Below are 22,114 nucleotides of genomic sequence, written 5' to 3'. Positions count from 1 at the left end.
CAAAGGCAAGTTACGTAGGCATCCTGAGACCTACTGTCTTTAAAAAAAAAAAAAAAAACTAATCACATTTTGTATTCTCCAGAAATCCTACGACGCTGACTTAATCCTGCCTCTATACTTCTTATCTAATGATCGATTGGAACAAAATTCGCAAACTGTTACTGACACATAAGTACAAAATACAATTAAAAAAAAAAAAAAAAAACTGTTAAGTCTTATTACCTGTGAAACTCTCAGAGTGATGCAGTCATCGGCATACGTTCCTTTATGCAGACACGGCAGCCGCTCAAAACGTGGGTCTTTTATTATCCTTAATGCCACTCGGTACTTGCTGCCCAGCTTCTCCAGTTCACCCATCACGCAATCTGTTATGTACGGAATGCCTGAAACAGCAACAGAAACTCAGTTTCTAGCTTCTTTTAGGATATAAAAATAAAATATACATGATAGTTATCACAAAAGCACTAGAAAAAACTATATAGGCACTTTTAAGCTTTTTAAGCAGTTTTCTGTCGTAAATGTAGGAGAGAGAGAGAGAGAGAGAGAGAGAGAGAGAGAGAGAGAGAGAGAGAGAGAGAGAAAAGAAGGAGAGAGAGTAAAATTTAGATGACGACGATCACGATCCGACAGGGGTTTGGTTCAATGGCCACGGGATGTTGAAGCACTTAGTTTTTGTTCCCATCACCTAGGCTTAGTACAATCCTCACACACACTTATAGTTGATATGTTAAACTCAAGAACTATGTCCGACACTCCTTCCACATTATTTCATACCTACAATCTGGCCTCTTCTGAAGTCATCTATTACTTGCCACGGCTTACTGTGGTTCAATTCTACCCAGCGCACAGCAAATAACTTGCCTTGAATACGTTTACTGAAGTGGTTTGGCTACGATGTTTACATATCTATATCTATCTATCTATCTATATATATATATATATATATAGGGTGTTTCAGATAAAACGTCCAGTGCTTATAAATCCGAAACTGCTGAGAACAAAAAGATGAAACAAAAACTGAGATAGGAAAATGTCATAGGGCGCATCACATGGTGTTTTTGTGGTGACTCCCAGGGCACTCCTTCAAGGGGGCCCAGGGGCCAACTTCAAATTTTCAAATAGGAACATGTATTGAATCATACCTCATTCAATAGTACTTGAAAAACGAAACAACTTTTGTAGGAAACAATTTTCGATTTGGGCCACCGTTTTTAAATGGCCGCAAAAAGTGGGTCCTATATCAGATAAAACGTCCAGTGCTTATAAATCCGAAATGGCTGAGAATAAAAAGATGAAACAAAAACTGAGATAGGAAAATGGCATAGGATGCATCACATGGTGTTGTCGTGGTGACCCACAGGGCCCTCCTTCAAGGGGGCCCAGGGGCCAACTTCAAATTTTCAAATGGGAACATGTATTGAATCATACCTCATTCAATAGTCCTTGAAATACGAAACAACTTTTGTATGAAACAGTTTTCGATTTGGGTCACCGTTTTCAAAATGACCGCAAAAAGTCCTGTATCAGTTTGAAGTTGGCACCTGGGCCCCCTTCAAGGAGTTTCCTGAGGGTCACCGCAACAACACCACTTGATATGCTTTATCATCGTTTGTATCTCAGTGTTTGTTTCATCTCTCTATTCTCAGCCGTTTCTGATTTAGGTCTATAAGCACTGGACGTTTTATCTGATACAGGACCCACTTTTTGCGGCCATTTAAAAACGGTGGCCCAAATCGAAAATTGTTTCCTACAAAAGTTGTTTCGTTTTTCAAGCAGTATTGAATGAGGTATGATTCAATACATGTTCCTACTTGAAAATTTGAAGTTGGCCCCTGGGCCCCCTTGAAGGAGGGCCCTCGGGGTCACCACCAACACCATGTGATGCGCCCTATGACATTTTCCTATCTCAGTTTTTGTTTCATCTTTTTATTCTCAGCCGTTTCGGATTTATAAGCACTGGACGTTTTCTCTGAAACACCCTGTATAATGGATGTTATTTATCTTATAAACAACATATATTCATTACTCTAATCTGGATGCCTGCAAAAGGTTTGTTTTGAATTTTTCAGGTTTTCCAAGCCTTTTTACGTCTAGATCTGATTAATGAAGTAAGGAAGGTCTAATTTTCTTTAAAACAAAAATGGGTAATTTTGTTCTATATAAGAATAATATAGGAAATAGTCGATTTAGTCACACCAGTTTCTCAATCGGTGCGAATTCAATGATATATGACGAGTGAAAAAAGCACGACTGGGCCGGAAATTGAACTAAATGTCCAGATTACCTTGCAGTACCCAGTCCGCTCCGGAAACAATCATATATATATATATATACTGTCTAAAATGCGGTGGTCGGAGTGTTCAGGAAATACGCTGGGTAATGTAGTGGCTAACGCAACAGCATGGTAATTTGGAGACCCGGGTTCAATTCTCAATTCAACAGTACATTCTTCACTCTTTGTATAATATTAGTTTTTTTTTTTTTCAATTAGTGTATACACCATAAATACTCTTCAATTAATTATTGTGCAACCACGAGTCAAAAAATCCATTATAGTAAATATTTTATGATACTATAAAATTGATGTAATATAAAACCGTCTAGCAGCTCATATAGCCTTTGGAGACTGTGAAGATTGGCAATATAGCATTAGCAGAATTTGTTAATTTTTAGTTTATAGCTTTAATATCTCACCTATTGCAGGTAAAAATGAAATGAAATCTTTAAGTTTTACGTCCCACGCTTATGCCGGCTAGGCTAAAGGAGACGGTGATGATGAGAAATGAATGAAATGGTGGAAGGAAGAAAGTGGGAAGAAACGGGAATACCACGAAAAATCCCACGCACATGATGTTTGTTCACCACAAAGCTCGCACATTATTGCAGATGTCCTACATATTAATTAGACTAATTTTTCGGTTGATCGTGCTGCAACGCAAAAATTAGCCACCATTAATATCTAAAACATTCAGAATAAGGGGAAGAATTCATATACATAAAATTTTCGTACTCAATACGTTGGTGTATAGTATAAGATAAGTCCTTGTTGATTTTGAGTTTAACGTCCCTTTCAGCAGCGAGGCTATATGAGACGGGACCTACAGATTAACGTAAAACATGAACCACATGAGCTCCCGCCGGGAATAGGACCCGGGTCTCCCACGCCAAAGGCGCGTATGGTAATCGCTTAGCCACGGAGGAGCTCTCCTTCAAATTGTAAAGTTGCAACTATGTTTACACTGTTTCCTGTCATACCCCTTCAATGACTGCTCGATTTTAATGCAACTGTTTGCAGGTTCAAATCTGTGCGGAATGTAACGACTCTGTGAAATTTCGAGATGCAGTTCAGATCCCCTCTAATAGTATGTTCTGTCATTCATAACCTGAGATTTCTGTCGTCACTATATGGTTATCATCTTAGAATGGAATCTTGGTTCAACTCTCTGTAGAATAAAGTTTCATAAGTTTCAGGGCTGAAATGAGGCGTTAAACAAACGAATGTCCATGACGTAAACGTACATCACGAAAAGGAAATGAAATGAAATCTTTGAGTTTTACATCCCACGGTTATGCCGGTTAGGCTAAAGGAGTCTGTGATGATGAGTAATGAATGAAATGGTGGAATGAAGAAAGTGGGAGGAAACGGGACAACCCCGAGAAAACCCACGCACACGGCGTTTGTCCACCACAAAGTTCACTTGGCGGAGGCTACGTACATCACGAATGTCAAGGATTGTCTAAAGGAAACTAGTGACTGTGAAGAAGCAATTCAATACCAAGTTATACGAATGAGAGTTTCAGTTAACTTGGATGGGCAATGATTATGTCCATATATAAAAATGAAAACTACTATGTTTGTGACTTAACCAACTCTTGAACCACTCGACCGATCTCCATCAAATTTTCAAGATAGATGAGGTTTGGGCCTGGGATGGTTTTTATCATTTCACTTTGACGGTGCAACTTTGGGGAGGAGGAGTGGGGAGATACATAAAAATGATCGAAAAGACCGATACTAGTGTCGAATCCATAGTTTTCGGGGTCGCTGAGATGAACAGTGACACTTCAGGTGCCGTTTACATCCAAATTTACCCCTTTATGCCCAAAATGAAATGTATTCTCCCCGTGTGAAGAACGGGTATTTTGCTAGTGGCTTAAATAGAAGAGAAAAATGAAATTTATTATTCTGATTAACTCAAAATTCAACAGTCTTACCTTGCATTCCAAAGTACTAGAGCTACAATGATATAGTTTCGGAGTACGCTACCAGTTTTTTCGATGATTTCTGAATACTGCTACACTGAATTCATATGTGAACCTTTCTGCCTTCCTAAGGAATCTTTTTGAGACATGAATTAAACAACTTTACTTCCCCAAAACAGTAATGAACTTGGCTTCTTGGGAAAAGTATAATGCACACTTTACAGATTTATCAGGACTGTTTTAATTTGTTTCCCTGTCTGGAAGTAATATATGGAACGAATGTCTTGAAATACTGGAATTCAGTTTTCAGCTAGTTACAGGAAGTATAGACAAAAATCTGTGATGCATAAAAACTTAACTTGAAACTTAGTTTTTCAGTTGCCATCAATGTGCTGGTGAAATAAACGAAAAGCGTCTTCCGCAACGGCTGATAAATTTAGTTGAGCTCGTGAAAAATGCTCTGTTTCCTAAAGAGAAAGGGAATTATTATTACAATTTCCTAGACTTATGCTTCCATTAAACTCAAAATAATATTATGCCAATTGTCGTCCGAATTTTCTTTGTTCTGATTTATGTCGGGGTCTTCAGTTTTAATGAAAAATTGTAGAAATACGCTCCTGTTGGTGACGGAAGAAAAGTTCCTGAGAAAGGCAGAAAGTTTCAGGTATGATGCCAAGTTAGCAGTACAAAGAAGTCATTGATAAAGGTGTTAGCGTATACCGAAAGGGTCAACGCTATGCAGTGCAGTATGACAGTAGCTTTAATGCTTCGGCATATAAGGAAAGATTGTTCATATCTAAGTTATTCATATGTATCCTGTATCATCGATTAGCAATTATTATTTTTCATATTAGCTCTCTCCGAAACAGTAGCGTAACTAGAATTTTTCTCAGGGGGGGGGGGCAATGAAGGGCCCAAGAAAATTTTGAGGGGGCCATCTCCAATGAATTTTTTTCATATATATATATATATATATATATGTGTGTTTGTTTTCAAGGTGAGTATTTTCATCTTTGTTGTTCATAATTTTACTCTTTTACGGTGAAAATGTATGAATGTACTACTTCAAACAACTAGAATACATTAATACAATTGATTTCCAATATAAGTAAGTAGTAATTTAATCGCTGCATTTAAAATATGTGTGGCTGGTAGATTTAAGTGGAAGCAGAGAAATACACTTTTACAGGTCAAGAAAATAACTTAGAGGGTCATGCCTCTACTTAAAAGAGGATCTTTCTATTCTTGTGGGCAGCAGCAAACTTATCAACAACTTCTTCAAGATCTAACGATTTAGCAATTTTCTTCAATATAAAGTAATCCTAAATTTTTCAACCTATCATCAGTCATTGAATTGCCTATATGTCTTTAATCTTTTCAAAGATGAGAATGACCTTTCACAAGTAGCACTAGAAACTGATAAAGTCACAGAGATGATATCTATTTTGTGGGTTTCAAGGAATGCGTTTTTGTAGACGCAAAGATCAACGAAATTCACCAAGGAATCAACTTTGGTTTTCTCTCTCTTCATACAACTTAATTGTGTTTGGGACGATTTTGAGTTTACATTTAAATATTTCCAGATCACTTTCATAATACTGGCCATATGCTCCACAATGTTGTAATTTAGAAAGTTTTCATCTTTTTAGAGTGGTGATTGATCTAATGATTTTGCTACATGATCCAAAGCGTTTTTCCGTCTCAGTGATTGCTTTATCAATAGTAGGCAGAAAATATCTCTTAGTATATTATCTTTAGAAAATTCATTTTCTGCCTCCAATGAAGGAAGAGATTCATCCAAAATGAATTTGTGTTAATTTCGATGGCAAATGTCTAGTTCATTTCCACGAGGAACCCCTATAGTCTGTCTGTTTCTGGCTCTGGAATTTCAGGACCATTTTCTTTGCATACCCACAAATATTCTTGATAAATTTGTTCGAATGTTGTTCGTTGAGAGTCATATTCTCCAGACCACATTTTCGACAGCGTTTGAACTAGTGACTCTACAAGAATCAAACCTTCCGACAGGTCTGCATCTATTTAAAATAAGGCGAAGCTCAAAGTTACAGCATGGCAGCAGTCATATTAAATTTTACCCGAAAACATTCCATCTCGTATAGATGACATTTATTTCCCGGATGGAATGATGGAAATAAATAAATATCACAAGTTCCAGATTTGGTTCAATACCGCATAATAATATAAATAGTTGTTTGGTAGATAAACTGTATTGTTATTAATAATAATAAAGTAAAATGTGATGTACGAGGACAAAAGTGCTTACGAGACAAACGTCGCACAGAAACAGGAACTGAACTCTAACAGGACAGTGATTTGCCGTTCCACCCCACTTTAAATTATAAGCCTTGCTCTTGAAGCTTAAGTTTCACTTTAAAGTAAACTGCCAAAAAAATGGTAGCCTAATCAGTGACGAAACTAGACATTTGGTGCCCAGGGCAAATTTTGCGATTAGTACCCCTTTCATCTATGTACATCTACAACAATAAACACACATATTAGTTTGCTGGCGCCCGGGCAACTGCCCCAGTTCCAGAATCTTGTTTTGATCTGGCCGTAGTTCAATTACTTTTGGTTACTTTTACCCTTGAGCTCTGAAACTGAGTAATGAATGTGCCTGTATTAAAATAATGAAGTGAGCACTCTTTGAAGCAAAAAGAGAAAATATGTTTTTCTTTCCCTAATATCAAACAGTGTTAGAACAGACATTTAAGTCGGGACTCCTTACAGCAAAAGAAGTATACGTGGTCCTTTTCCTTTCTTTCGTTTGTTTACCTTCACTACTTTTTAGAATTTGACGTGAATTCAAATACACAAACACTTCACACCCACACTGAATGGCGAAAGCTCAGCGGTAGAACATCAGCTTAAGATTCGGAAGATGGTGTGATTGATCCCTCGTGGATAAATATTTCAATTGAGGAGATTACCAAGATTCTTTCTCGGTGGCCCTATTCACTAATTTCCCTTATTTCTATCCTCTGAGTCTCGGATGTTTCAAAGCCTTAAAATAAATTCAAATGTAGTTGAAATAACGCTACTATCCTGTAGTCGATGCTAAATTAATATTGTAAGTTTTGAGATTAGATCTGAAAGAGGGGCATGGACTAATCGATGGAAATTAATTACTTAGTGTACGAAGACTTCTTTCGTCCAACACGAGTGTAAAGTTTTACTGCAGTGCATGCTATTTGTAAGTAAGCATCTCTTATTTTAGTATGATTTTCAACATTGAAGCAAATCAGAATGCAGACTGATTTTGCTTTTTTTTTCTTTCTTTTTTTTCTTTGTCGAAAACAAAGAAGACAACCAGATAAGGGACAGAGGTTAAAAGGAACGTTCAGATGCTGAGGTCAATGCATGCACCTTACAGATTTCGATAAATTAGATCTTGCTGTACTACAAACAAAAAGGAGCCTGAAGATTTTTGCTCGGAACGCAGACTATTGCAACATACGATATTCTGCAGTTGGTAACTTTGTTGTCGAGATATGTTTCGGTAGTAGTTTAATTTGAGGCCACTATTAACTCACCGTTTGTCGACCTATAGCAGTATCACTCTGTGTGGGGGGGCCGCTAGGGGGGGCAAGATTTTGAGCAAGGGGGCCTGGCCGTCCAGCCCACCCTTGGCTCCGCCACTGCTCCGAAACAAACAAACCAATAAAATGAAAAAAAAAAAAAGTTTCATTTGAACGAAGTTAGTATACTGTCTCTAACACGCCAGAATTATTATTTTTCAAGTTAACATTTTCATGATAGCTATTTCAAAACAAACTTACTGTTCCATATATATATATACTAGGACAGTACGAAAGTTCCTGGAATTTTGTAATAGCTCTTTTTATACATTTACTTAATCACCTTCGGAACACAACACTTGCTTCACTGCTCTTGTGGTTGCTGGAAATACCGACGAAAGTTCTCTTTTGGTATCTTCCTAAGTTCAGCCGTCACGTTAGTTTTGATCTCTTATACGATGGCCAAACGGGTATCTTTGAGGCCCATTTTAAGCTTAGGGGTGACCCAAACATCCGAAGGTGCTAAACTGTTTTTAAGACTATCTAAATCTCTGAAGCAGTGTTTTCCTCAGTTTGCACAGGAACTTGATGTCTGCGTGTTGCTCCATATGTGAAACTGATCACCAAACACTCCTCCGTTCAACTACACTTCTTGTATGCTGCCTGTTATGACCTGTCACACTTGTCAAATACATAAATAGGCAACTTAAGAACCGAATTGTACAACGTTCATTGTCATTGTATCACAAACACCAAAACCACAACATTTCGGGAACTTTTTGACTGCTTGCTCTCTCTCGCTCTCTCTCTATAGGAGGCGCGATGGCTCAGTGGTAGAGCGTTCACCTCCGGTGCTTGGGGTCCCTGGTTCAATCCCAGCTCGCGCAGTGTGGACTTTGTGGTGGACAAACACCGTGCTCGAGGGTTTTCTCGGCGTTCTCCCGTTTCCTTCCACTGTCTTCATTCCACCATTTCACTCGTCTCTCATCATCACCGTCTCCTTTAGCCTGACCGTGAGACGTAAACCTTAAACATTTCATTTTCATATATATAAAACACCAAAAAGAAAAGAGAGAGAGAGAGAGAGAGAGAGAGAAAAAAAAAAGAAAACATACGAAAAGCTGAAAGTATACTTCTCTACGTAATGAAATTGATAGAATACTTACACTTTGCATAGAGGCAGTCCATCATACTTTGAACAATGTCCAGTTTATTTTTAATGGAGAAGTTGATGAAGTTTGTATCCACCAGCACGTGGTACGGAGGCCCCAACTGAGTGTTGTACTGGAAGAACAGAGCGGACGACGCCTGAGGCCTAAGAGAGAAAAAAACAATCCACGTCAGTAATTCTGCTAAGAACTATTCAATTTCACTCCTCTTGTGCTCCTCTACAATTGCTTATTTGTATCTATCACCAGCGGTAGCACCTCAGTAACAGTAACGCATTGTTTAGGAAAGTCAATACTTTATTCATAAAAACTCGCTACACGAAATGTGTTTAAAAAAAATATTAAAAAAAAAAAACTTTTGGAAAAACATCTTTATTGCTCACTGTACATTTTAAGTACTGTCTCCCTCAAAGTAGTCCCCTCTACTGGCAATACACCATTCCCAACGTTTCTGTAATTTTTGGAAAGTCTTCTGGAATGCACTTTCTGGAATGGTACGCAGGATTTCTGTCGTATTATCCTGAATCTTCTGTGTGGTATGGAAACGACGTCCTTTCAAAGTGATTTTAAGATTGGCAAACAAGAAAACATCTTCTGGGGCTAGGTCCCGAGAATATGGTGAATAGGGCACAAGGGGAGTCTTATGTTTGACCAGATAACTGGGGATGAGAAGTGAATTGTGAGTACGTGCATTGCCACGGTGTACCACCCAAATCTGGTTTTCCCACAATTCAGGCCTCTTCCTACGCACAACATCCTTTAACCGCTGTAAAATATCTGGTACAACTGTTTGTTTATCATCTGACCACATGATACAAATTCATGATAGACAACGTCTTTCCAATAATAATAATAATAATAATAAAGCAATATTACCTTGACTTTTAAGCGACTCATGTGTGCTTTTTTTTTCTTTTTAACGAGGAGACCCTGAATGAATTGAAGAGCAATTCAAATGTCTGTAAATGTTTTGCAAAGTTTGTAGCAAATTTCACATTGACATGTTATCCTTCAATTTCTTTCACTGTCACTATAACATTCATGCGGGGAACAGCTTGTGCACGTGCTCACTTCTGCGCAGGATTGGCTGGTTTAAACCAAAAAACGAAAAATGTTCATGAAAGTGTAAGTGTTCGTAAAATCTTGATGAACACACATTTGCTGGTTATCACCTTTCATTCCTCTATATTATTCGTATTATATTCACACCTAAATTCTCTGTTCATTACTCAAAGAGATTATACTACAAAAGCAACTTTTTTTTAATGTTTATGAATGTTTCTTTTGTGCTTTTTAAATAGTTGATTATTATTGTTATGCATTGCAATCAAAGAAAAATTCTAAATATTGTTTCATTTTAATAAGGTTTACTATTAATAAAATACATCGAAATGCCTACTTTTTGTGTGTGGGGGGGGAGGGGGTCATACAAACACCACGAGAGGCATTTATTGAAATCAGAAGTATCTTTGGTATTTTATTTATGTATAAATGGTCAGAGCCAAAGTGCACTCAAATAATTCGTATCTTTATTCAAGTTCTTACTGCTATGCAAATTAAGTCCTTGTATTTCTTTAACTTGGACTAATAAAAGTCGTAGTGAACTAAGTTCTTCTGTACTCTGCAGTATGTTAAAATTGTCCATATGTAATTCTGTATAATGGTTTCAGTTCTGCAACTATGTATCTCCTTGTCCTTTTGATACGACTCTTGACAATTATATTAACAAGTATGTAAAGATCAGTGCAACGTATTTTTATCAGGAGTCCGTGAGTGAGTCGGCAGACGTATCGCAGTTGTGACCAATTAGTCCCGGTTTCGAGTCCAAATGAAGGACAGTTTCCCTCGGATGTAAGCCGAGAAGCAGTTGGATTCCGCTTTAAGCTTATGTGACCCCTTCCAGCATAACCTTGTTGTTGCATAATAACACCAAGGCGAAACAAACTTGTTTCTGTCCATATGTGATATAAATACATAGAGCAATATGTGATATAAATACATAAACACATAGAGCACTCAACGGTGAACACCTGTTGAGTATATTAACGAGTGTAACACATAAATATATGGAATTCCTCTATTTTAACATATTTACAGGTAAATGCGATTTCCTCTAATCTCGACTAGCTCATAAAAAGCATATGAAGAATAATATTTTTTAGCGGACTGTATATTTAAGCGGACTGTATATACACATTTTCCCCTCACTTGTCAGGTTTCCTAGGTTATTCTAACTGTATATGCATAAGAATACTGTAAGGGACGAAATGAGAATGTTTCTTCTTTGCGTGATTTGTGTGCTTTTTCTCTCTCTCTCTCTCTCTTCAATTAACTACTGTTATCACACATTCAATAAGCTATTGTCCAATTTAATTTTAAGTTCTTTTGTTAATATTGAAAAATATATTCTTCGAGGTTTATCTTTCTATTACTTTGAATTCTTTATACTTTTATAACTTATACAACTCCTTTTTCGTTTAAGTCATCTTTTACGTAATAAGTAACACATTTCAGCGCGTTTACCTCATCAACTTTCGCTCACCCAAAGAACGCAGCTTCAACTTGGTAGTGTGTGGTCACCACATCGAACTCCTAATGTTCTTACTTCTGGCTTTGTTGTCTCCAAGTCCGTTATTCCTTTACTGAACTAGCTTCTCATTAGATCAACAGAGGTTTTTAGAGGCGTGATAGGGTAATTGGTGAGGTGCGTACCTCCCAACTGGGCGACCTGACTTCGACTCTCTGTGAGACGGGAAACTTTTCTCGTTTTACCCTCATTCCAATGTGGATCTACAGCTTACCCAGCCTCCTTAAAATGGGGAAGAAACGGTGTGTTAGACTATATTATCTGTGTGAATGCTAGTCAAACTGTGGAACCTTTACCCCTCACACAATAAATCATGGGCCTTCATGGCCTTTCTCCAAAGGAAGGGGAAGGAGGTCGCTTTTAACTCTACTTTCTAGGAGATTACCTTCAATTATATTAATCAAAGGAAGAAAAAAACTTTTTTTTTTTTTTTTTTTTTTTTTTTACACACTACATCTTTTGTAGGTGCGAAATCAATAACACAAAAAGTGTGAAAAAGTGAATGATTGCACCGGGACTCAAACTCAGGAATATGGAGCCGAATATACCGGTTCCTCGATTTTTTCACTCTTTGTGTTGATTATTTTCAATATTTATATGTTCACTTATTACACCAATCAGAGAAGTGCTTTTCAATTACAGAATTTTAATTAAACTACAGGGTGCTTTAAAAAAGAACAACTTTGTTAATTCATATAAACTGATTCAGGATCCTTACAGAGATGGTTTTTGTGTCATTTTGTAACAAAATAGACTTTTTTTTTTTTTTAAATCTCGCTAGAAGCACGCGGGGCTAATTTTGTAGGACTGTCAGCAAAGCTTTACTTCACTCGCTCTAGGACATCGCCGCACATGGGGACGCCCTGAGGCTTTCTTATGTCTTCACTAATAAATGATAGACCTAGTGGGTGGATCTTTGCCATATTTGATACAACTCCGTTACACAATTATCACAGATTTGGAATTTTCTTGGCCACTTGTGTGCTGTTTGACGTCACAACAGCAGAAGTTGGAGATTTGATGGGATCAACAGCCAAACATGATACAGCTCTAAGTTGCTGCAAATAAAAACAAGACAAAACACTCGTCAGTAAAGAGACTCGCATAGATCCAGATGTACCATCAAAAAGTAACAGGAGAGAAATATTGCTTAACGTTCAGAAACCGAGCTTCACACACAAAAAGCTCACGAAAATGGAATGAAATCTTTCGGTTTTACGTTCCACGTTATGCCGGCTAGGCTAAAGGAGACGGTGATGATGAGAAATGAATACAATTTGGTGGAACGAATAAAGTGGGATTATACGGCATGACTCCGGGAAAACCCACGGACACGGTGTCTGTCCACCACGAAGTCCACTTGGCACGAGCTGGTATCGAACCAAGGACCCCATGCACCAGAGGTGAACGCTCTACGACTGAACCACCACGGCCCCAAGGTTCACGAACAGTCAGTGATACAGCTCACATAGGCAGCATAGTTCTGACGGAGTCTCTGATAACGTAGCCTAACGTTTATTCGTCTGCTTGTACATAAAAATAAAAGCAGGACTAATGCGGAAAGCACTAGTAGCTAGGCAAATCCCACTGTCTAGAAACGAATAAGCAATACAATCATACTTTCTACTTGGAACGGAAAAGACGAGGGTACACGCGTAAGAAAATGACATGCTTAGTGGCAGAGAATATGAAAGGAACTGAGAACTTGGAAACAATACTGCATTAGATACGATTGAGCGAAGTCCACGCTAAACTGGACTCTATCTACATATCCAAATCAACAGGGCAAGTGCACTGGCGACAGGAAAATGGAAACCTTGTTTTACTATCGAATAAGACAATATAAATACAGTTGAAGCTCTTAAGAAATGCTGCGGAAGTATAATGAGCGATGGAACATTGCTGACAACGACAGGAAAAAACTGCTTCGAGCGACATACTACTTTTGTAGAAACAGCTTTGCGAGACTTGGACTCACACACTCCAGGCACGTAGTCAAGGGAGGGGGGATCCGGACCCCTCCCCCTTCGAGACCAGAAATGGAAAAAAAAAAAAAAAATGGGGAAGGATGAAACAAAATGAAATGAGAAAAAGAAGGATCAGCGTTGGTTTTGGTTACTCTTTCTTATGAGGAAATTTGTATTACTTGCAACACATGGTTGCGAGGTGAGTGGTATATCCTGTAAGAGTCAGGGAATTTGAAATTTCTAGATAAGTTGCGGAATTCTCAGAATTTCTGCTACTAGTTAGGGAGATTTCAAGCTTCCGAAAGCATAGTGCCGTTGTGTACCAGCGTGGACATTTTTTATCATAATTTTTCGTCATCGCATCCTTGCAATATCAAACATGTTATTTCAAAAACAATTTTCTACTGCTCCTTTAACCTGTCATTTGAAACAGACAGTAGTTGACGGAATAATAAAAACAAAAATATATATGGAAAGAAAGTTCTGTTAGCTTTTGATTCAACAGAAAAAGGAACGCAGATATTGCAAAATATTTTACAAGACATTATTGAGTATCTACTTTTTATAATAGTGAATATGTACTTTTTATAATAGTTGAATGTAAGGAAAATTGTTATATTTGAATAAACAGAGGAAGGATGTAAATATTGTATAATCTTTTTCAATACTTTTTTTTTTTTTTTTTTTTTTTAATTTTACTCGATATTTCCTCATAGTTTATTAAAGTACTTACGAACATATCCTCACAAACCAATATGTTGATAGTAAAGTAGTTTAGATTGATCAAGCTCCTGGGCCTTCAGAATTTCATGTCACTGCCTGCCCCCCCGTTACGAAATCCTGGCTAAACGAACCAATATATGTTCCAGTAAAATTGTTTAGAATGATCGAGCCCCTGGTGTGATGACCACAGTATTTCATGTCACGGACCCCCTCTTCAAGAAATTCTGGCTACGTGCCTGCACACTCCTTGTAATTTTAATAGATCTGGTAAAATAAAAAGGCGCTACTCTTCCAAACGTATTGAATTTGTAGACGTCGTTACTTTTCAGAGACCACATTTAAAGGAAAAACAAAAGAAAACGCTTTACTTACACCTCGCGGATTTTTATCTCATGAGGGTCGGGTGGCTTCTGCTTTCTCGGTGGCTGCCGATCCTTTTCGTTTCTGAAATTAAAAGCAATTGGTATTACGTCAAGTCTTTACGTTAAGATTAAAATAATTACAAATAAAATTGGACCATTTAAATTGGAGCATCATTGTAACAATAATAAAAAGAAATGACTCTTTGTACGAAGCAACTACAGAGGAAGGGAAATAATTTGACAGAATCTGTAATACAATTAGATTAACAGTGTTCCTAATCCAACATAAAGTTGAATATTTTCTCAAATGGCGCTTCGTTCATATTATGACATATTTTAAATCCACATGTTAAACGACAACTTCAGATACATAACACATTACGGTTTCATGCGAACTAAGAACACTACAATATAACAAACGTCAAAATTCTAAAGACTTAATGACAATAATACGACTGAGATGGACGATGCAATGCACATCTAAAGCATCTTAGTGTCGAACACTATGGCCGTGACAGGGAATACTATGAATGTAAAGCAGCATAGTTACAAGAAATTGAAAATGTGTCTTCTTCTGCAAAAGCTTGGACTATATGTATAATGGGTAGAAAGCAACTTGAAAGCAGCAGCACAAATAAAGTACGAGGGAGAATCAGGAACTAAGGTTACAAGGCCAATATTTCTGGAATTTCGTCTGTTACAGAGAAATGAGAAGTATGCGGTAATTTTAAAACATGGAGTTGGTAACTATACAGTTTCAGCACCCGCCAGCTAGTTGTAGCTAAACACAAATGGCAATCCGTTTGGAAAACTGATCTCGCGAAGAAGTTCGCTCAGTTATTCGATTTCTATTGGCGAAACATATAACTGCGGCTGAAATTTACCCGGAACTGGTAGAGGCTTACGAAGAGATTGTAATGTCTCGTCAGCATGTCGCACAATGTTGTCGAAAGTTCGCGGCTGGTAGAGAAAACGTCACCGACGAGAAGCGCAGTGGCCGAGCCACACAGCTGTTAAAGTACTTTCGCCAGAATATCATCGACCACCCTCCCTACAGCCCGGACATTGCGCCAAGCGAATTTCACCTGTTCCCGCTCTTGAAGCAGCACCTAGGAGGGCGTCGCTTTGCTTCAGACGAGGAGGTGAAACATTTCGTACAACATCGCCCAATACGTAAGGACAGGATTTTTTACCAGGAGGGAATCTTCAAACTCATTGCACCATGCGAAGAGTGCCTCAGCCGATATGCAAATGTTTGAAAAATAACCTAATATATATATATTACCTGTTAGTTCTATACGTTGTATGAAATAATATATACACATTTCACTGCAGGCTTTGTAATCTTACTTTCAGATCACCACCTTCCCCCGTGCTTACCAGAAAATAGTGAGAATATAATCACAACACTTTGAAAAATATACTTGACGTTTCCACTGCCATTTCTAAACTTAAATCATACCATGCTGCAGTTATCACTAACATATTAATTAACGAAATGCAAAGAAAATATACAGGGTGGCCCAAAAGAAGGTATATACCCCTGCATTGATGAAGTATAACATTCTAGTTTGTGGGTTTATTTGCTTCGGCTTTTCCGAGCGTAAGATGGAAGTAAAAACACATTAAAAACAAAAAAATAAAGAAACTAACCCTACCTGATGGATAACAATAAGAAATGATATAAAATGCAATGAGCTGATCAGTACTGGACAGTATGCCTACTTTTGGGCCACCCTGTACAATACGCGTTTCTGGAAAACTTCGTCCATAAAGAAATTAATTACGGCATATTTTAAGTTTAATAACGAATTTCTCCACCACAAACGATCAAGAAAATTATTACACACTTTTCAGAAAGTCATTAGTATGAAACAGTTACATTAATATATCAATCTTTCAGAAATTTTGAGATTTAGTGAATGAGGTATGGCATTTTTTTACGGTTGTTAATCAGATGAGCTGACAGTTACAGTCATTTTAGAGAAAATCACAGCTTTTGATTTTAATTTACTAGTAAACTATTCCTCCTATTTTCCCCCTTTGAAATAGAAGGAAAATAATTGAAACATTATTATTATTATTGTATCACTTTCAGTTTAACGTCCCACAGTTATGCCAATTCGGTCTAGACACGCTGTGCTCATATTGCGAATATATACACAATATATATACAGAAATGCAATATGAGCACTGAGAATTAATTGCATATATAAACTTTAAAAAACATGAATTTGAGTACCTTTTATCTGAATATGAAATTTCAAATTTATTATAAAATCTGGTTCTGGGTACGAGATTTGGATCTCACACCCAAAATCTTTTCGCCTTCCCTACTCTACAGCAATAATAGTGAATAACATTATAACATCATCAAAGGAGAATATCGAAAATAACAAAGAATGACTCACGTGTTACCATTACTACTTTTACGTATAATATGTAAAACCGTTCTTTCCTGAGGCCGCGATGACTAAGTGGTACAGAACTCAGCTCTGGCGCAGAGAGTTCTTGGTTCAATCCCAGCTCCCGCCAAGTGGGCTGTGTAGTCGACTAACACCGTCTGCATGGGTTATCTCGTTTTCTCGCAGTGTCATCACTCCATTATCATCACCGCCTCCCTTAGCCTCAGTGGATAATCGTAGGACGTTAAACTAATTTTTTTAGAAAAAAACTTCTTTCCTGTGAGTGTCAATTCTAATACTTACATCCTGGAATCACTCGGGCTGATCATTTTCTTCATCTGCGCAAATCTCTGCAGCGCGATCTTCCTCGTCTTCCTTGCCTTCCCCTGAAAAAATAAATAAATAAAAAACTAAGCTAAACAAAAACACTTGAGATACATAAACAGTTTCAGTAACTTGAAACAATGGAAGCATATCTAGTTGCCTAGTGCTTGGCTTCATAGAGGGGGAACGAACAGAAACAGTGCATGTACAGTCAGCGACAAAAGTCTTTCCATTTCGTAAAATTTATTTTGGAAATAATGGTGGTAACGTACAAAAAAATTACATTGTTTATAATTTATTGAAAACTACTCAAATTGTCCTTCCATTCTGAAGTTATTTACGAAACTAATTTCATCAAACACAAAGAACTTCTGTCGTTGACTGTACCAAACTACAAACACAGCCCATATAATGCGTTCTTACAATCAATTTCATACCTCGTAAGTGTTCAGAGACGATAATATATTGTGATTTCAAACGTTGAATGGACATCTTTTGTTTGAGGGAACGGATAAAGTTGTTCGAAGATACGCTACATCTTGGCAATCATTATCTGGTCTTCAAAATACTGAGTTTAAGATTAAAGTTGTCGGAAAGCATCCGTACATCCACACCTGTTGGATGTCTAAGACACTGGTTTCACTAGAAATATTTAGGATCGAATTTAACAGTATGGAACGGATACGCAAGCCTTAGCTTCACTTTAAATAGTATAAATATAAGCTATCAGTTCACTAGGTTTCAATAAACATTATAGAAAAAACTAGAACATTCAATAATTGCCCACAAATAATATAAACCAATATAAAGGGAACAAATTCATACCTTTTTCTCTTTGTCATGTACGAATTTTTAATTTTTGTTTACTGTGAATAATTATTTCTGGAGTTTTCTTCCGAAGTAATTTAATTGCATTTCACAAATTTCTTCATACAAGACAAGATACTTTTTTAGATTGCATTCAGTACCTCACCTAATCCATCGACGGTTCCGGAGCCGGTGCCGTGATTCATAGTGAGCCGTTGTAAACGACCTCTTTTATGAGTATTTCCACCTTCACTGACACGCCATACATAATATGTACTACTTTGATTAGGAAATCGACTCCTCCTACACGCCCTTGGCAGACGGTTCTACCAAATTTTGACACATTTCTGGCATTTTCAGGCTTGGTTAGAGCTTTGTATTTCTATTAGCAGAGCATGCACTAAATGCAGTTTTTCATTACTACTTACAGATTGAGTTCAGGCGGGCTCAGAATAAATACAATGTGAACGTATGGCACAAAACTACAGTGCGCAAAACACGAACCAACTTGTTATATGTGGCTACTAAAAGCAGGAATGCTATCTAACAAAGTCAGAGGGAGCGCAGCAGGGGGCCCGAGCCTGAGCGTCAGTAGTGAGCAGGCGCAACAGCGATGTTGCGTGCAAACCAAGATGTTGAGAAAGAGTAATTTTGAATTTAAACGCTACATGGAGTTTCAATGTTGTAGTTCTAACTTATGTCTGCGGAAACTAGCAAAATTTCCGTACGTGATATTTACGGTGCTGGTTTAGTTTTGACACCACATTTAGAAGATTTACAGGTAAAATTCAATATGTAAAATATTCATTGCAGCTTTGGAAAATTCAAGATTGTTAATAAAACTCCAATTGACCAAAGCACGATATATAATCTTAATAAATAAATATATATATATACACTGCTTCGGTCAGTTGGAGTTTTATTAGCATTCTTAAAATTCAATAATTCGCATGTAAAGACATATTATTAAATAAAAAAATTTCTGCAAGCAATCGAATTCAATACAAAGTAATACACCTGTATTTTATGTTTACAAATGCAGGATTACTATTGTGAAACTCTTATAAGATCTTTACTAAGGGTAAAATAAGTGACTGCATATGAAAGATGACAGTATTAGAAACTATCTCCCACAGGCGGTGTTTTTCTGCACAGTGTACATGTCTTCTATGCTTACATGTGGAACGCTACTACTACGAAAATATGACAAATGGTATTGAAATTCGCATCACTGCCAAAACCCACTTGCTTTCAATACCCTTGCGTATACCCACCTTCGCTGACATGACTGCAGTCTTTGGACGCACACGCTCGGGCCCACCAGCTTCGCTCTGCCCTGACTCGGCATATTAGTAATCGTGCTTTGTAGTGGCCACTTAGCACAGGTTGTTTCTCAACAATTGCTTTTGATGACCCACTTGAATTTTAACAATGCCATGCGAGATATTTTCATGTTACCCAGCGCAAATCAATGAAGACACAATAAGAAGGAAATTACTGAAATAATCGTAATTTTTCAAGAATTATTTCAAGTGCTAAGCCAAAAGTGGGCCTGCACAGTATCTGTGATCTTAACATCAAAAACCAGTTCCGCAACTTTCCGCTATAATGACAACACGTACAGAGGTACATTTTTAAATTCGACACATTGGCGAAACTGTAAAGGATGAGTTGTCTGCTTGACTGCAAGTCTATAAACTGATTTCGGCCCATACCCTGTGAAGAGAAATGGTTTTCAAGACCGCACTGGATACCTTACTTTATTCGTGCAAGTGTAGTTTTGGCGTACCACTAGAAATAATTGTTCAAAACTTGTAATTATTTCACTAATTTAATTCTTACTGTCTCCTAAAAGATTTGCGCTGGGCAACATTAAAATGTCTCACTTGGCATAGATAAAATTCAAGGGCCCCACCAGAGATAATCGTTGAAAAATTACAACTCTTTTTCGATTTGAGTATAAATACGATTTCCATACGTACGGCATAAGAAGCACAGTGTAAAAGCACAAGCCAATCTGTGTTAGGTGTCCACTAAAATACACGATTGCTGTCTAACCGAGTCAGGGTAGGGCAAAGTGGTGGGTTCGCGATGTAGCGCGTCCGAAGGGAGCAGGCACGTCAGTGGTGATACGCGTAAGCGAGCACAGTGAAAAAGAAGTGGATTTTGGCAAATATGTGAGTTTCAGTAGCACTTGTCACGGCTTTACACTAGTAACGCTCCACGTATAAACATAAAATACAGCTTCTGTACATTCTGCAGAAATACACCGCCAGCGGAAAATAACATCTAACAGCCATCTTGGCTAAACTTTCACAAATGGCGGCCCGAATTGGACCTGCAAAGTTCTAGATTACTAACTAATCCCCCTTTCTGTACCAAAGTTTATTAAAGTCAGATAGTATTCCTGAGCGGGCCTTAGCGAGTGAAAGCAGGTTAGAGCCCCGCTGGGCACGTTTTGTCCTAGTACTTTGAGGCCGCCATCTGCGGAAGTTAACCCGTCATCTTTGATATGCACTCACTTATTTTCTCCACCATAAAGCACTGGTAATGATTTTACACTAGAAACCCTAAACTTGTAAACCTGAAATACAACTTTATTACTTTGTATAAAATTTTGTCGTCTGCAGAAATATGGTCCTTATGAAAATATCTTTTCATAGAAAATACTCAATTTTATCTGTAAATCTTCCAAAATCTGGTGCGCTAAAACTACACCAGTACTTTTTTTTTATGCCTTATTTAAAGCTGGCCTACACGCAGTATAAAACGACGCTTATTGAAAAATTTAGACTTATGGAAATCAAGCATACAAAAAAAAAAAAAAAAAAAAGTTTTCAAAGTTCAAGTGAATTATAGGTATCAACTTGAAAGGAAAGAAATTCTTTAAGTGCTTCAGAAAGTTCTATTACATAGTCTAATGACTACTGTAAACGCTTTTCTTACCATGCTATTATTTCCGTCTCTGATTTACTAATTTCTAGTTTTCTTTTAGTTTTGTTTAAAAGTTTTGTTCTCTTCAGTTATAATAATTGTGTACTTCGACTATCGTCTCACATATGTTAACAGTGTGCAGCACAAGTGGCATGCGGTTATCGCTAGTCTTTTATTTGTTATTACTGTTCATTTAGTTTTTTACTTCTTCTCAAATCTATCTATTAATGTATCCATCTCTCTCATTATGTTGTTCCATGAAGATATCAGATGAACAATCTGAGCGGTAAGATGCAACCTATTATATTATTATTATTATTATTATTATCAACGATGTATTATTCCTTTTAGCATGTCCTGGAACTAATGAGGATTTTTTGCTACGTTTGGGCCTATAAATGTTTATTCGGCATTTCTCAATCTTCAACTTTCTCTTTTAACTTCCAATATTTTCTTCTATTTTTCAAATAATCAATAAGTTGTGTCGTTTTTCTTTCTATTCCTCACGTTGCTTTCATTTTCCTTCTACAGCAGTATTAAGAAGCCATTCCGCCTCCAAGATGTCCAATTGAATTTGTCTTTTACGAAAGACGTCTAAAAGCGTTCTCTTCTCTCCTATTCGTTTTAAAACACATTCATTTGTTACTCCCTCTTTCTATTTTACCTTTTCCATCATATAGACTTAGAATAAATAACTTCCAGCGTCTGTCTTATTTCACAAAACTATCGTCTAATATTTTTCAAGCTACAAGCTACGAGTTCAAACTTTACAAGTACTTGTAATTTCTATTTCTCAAATATTTACAACTGTGAACACTACAGTAGCAGGGACCACATTATATGTAGCTAAGTCAGCACAATTTTGACGATTCAGATTGGCTGATAGAGGCCACTTGGTCTTAAGCCCAGCTCTCGCGGGAAATTTAAAATTAATCCCTCACCTATTTTGCGACCAGGATTATTGAATTAAGGGTTATGGGGTTTATTTCGTACCCTTTTTACAGCTTTAAAATTTGGACATGGTTATCCTCTTTGATGAAGGTTTTCTTATCTTATCAATGTCATTGATCATCATCCCTGGAGGGGTATGCTCCGCT

General features: G+C 37.3%; 1 protein-coding gene across 1 annotated transcript in view; it reads right to left on the bottom strand.

The window, feature by feature from the left end:
- Bka (FCF1 rRNA-processing protein Bka) overlaps positions 1–21,188 on the bottom strand; it is a 42,931-nt gene extending 21,743 nt beyond the window's left edge. The window contains exons 1-5 of the mRNA XM_081766726.1: positions 21,030–21,188; positions 17,256–17,338; positions 14,558–14,629; positions 8,906–9,054; positions 223–383 (exon numbers count right to left, since the gene is read on the bottom strand). Coding sequence (XP_081622852.1) covers positions 223–383; positions 8,906–9,054; positions 14,558–14,629; positions 17,256–17,338; positions 21,030–21,032 — 468 coding nt within the window. The 5' untranslated portion in view covers positions 21,033–21,188. The remainder of the gene's footprint in view (positions 1–222; positions 384–8,905; positions 9,055–14,557; positions 14,630–17,255; positions 17,339–21,029) is intronic.
- Positions 21,189–22,114: the final 926 nt, after the last annotated feature.

The sequence above is a fragment of the Thermobia domestica genome, chromosome 7 (assembly GCF_964235325.1).
Source record: "Thermobia domestica chromosome 7, izTheDome1.hap1.1, whole genome shotgun sequence".
NCBI classification, from domain to species: domain Eukaryota; kingdom Metazoa; phylum Arthropoda; class Insecta; order Zygentoma; family Lepismatidae; genus Thermobia; species Thermobia domestica.
Note: the sequence above shows the minus strand (reverse complement) of the source record. Positions and strands in the feature narration are given on the sequence as shown.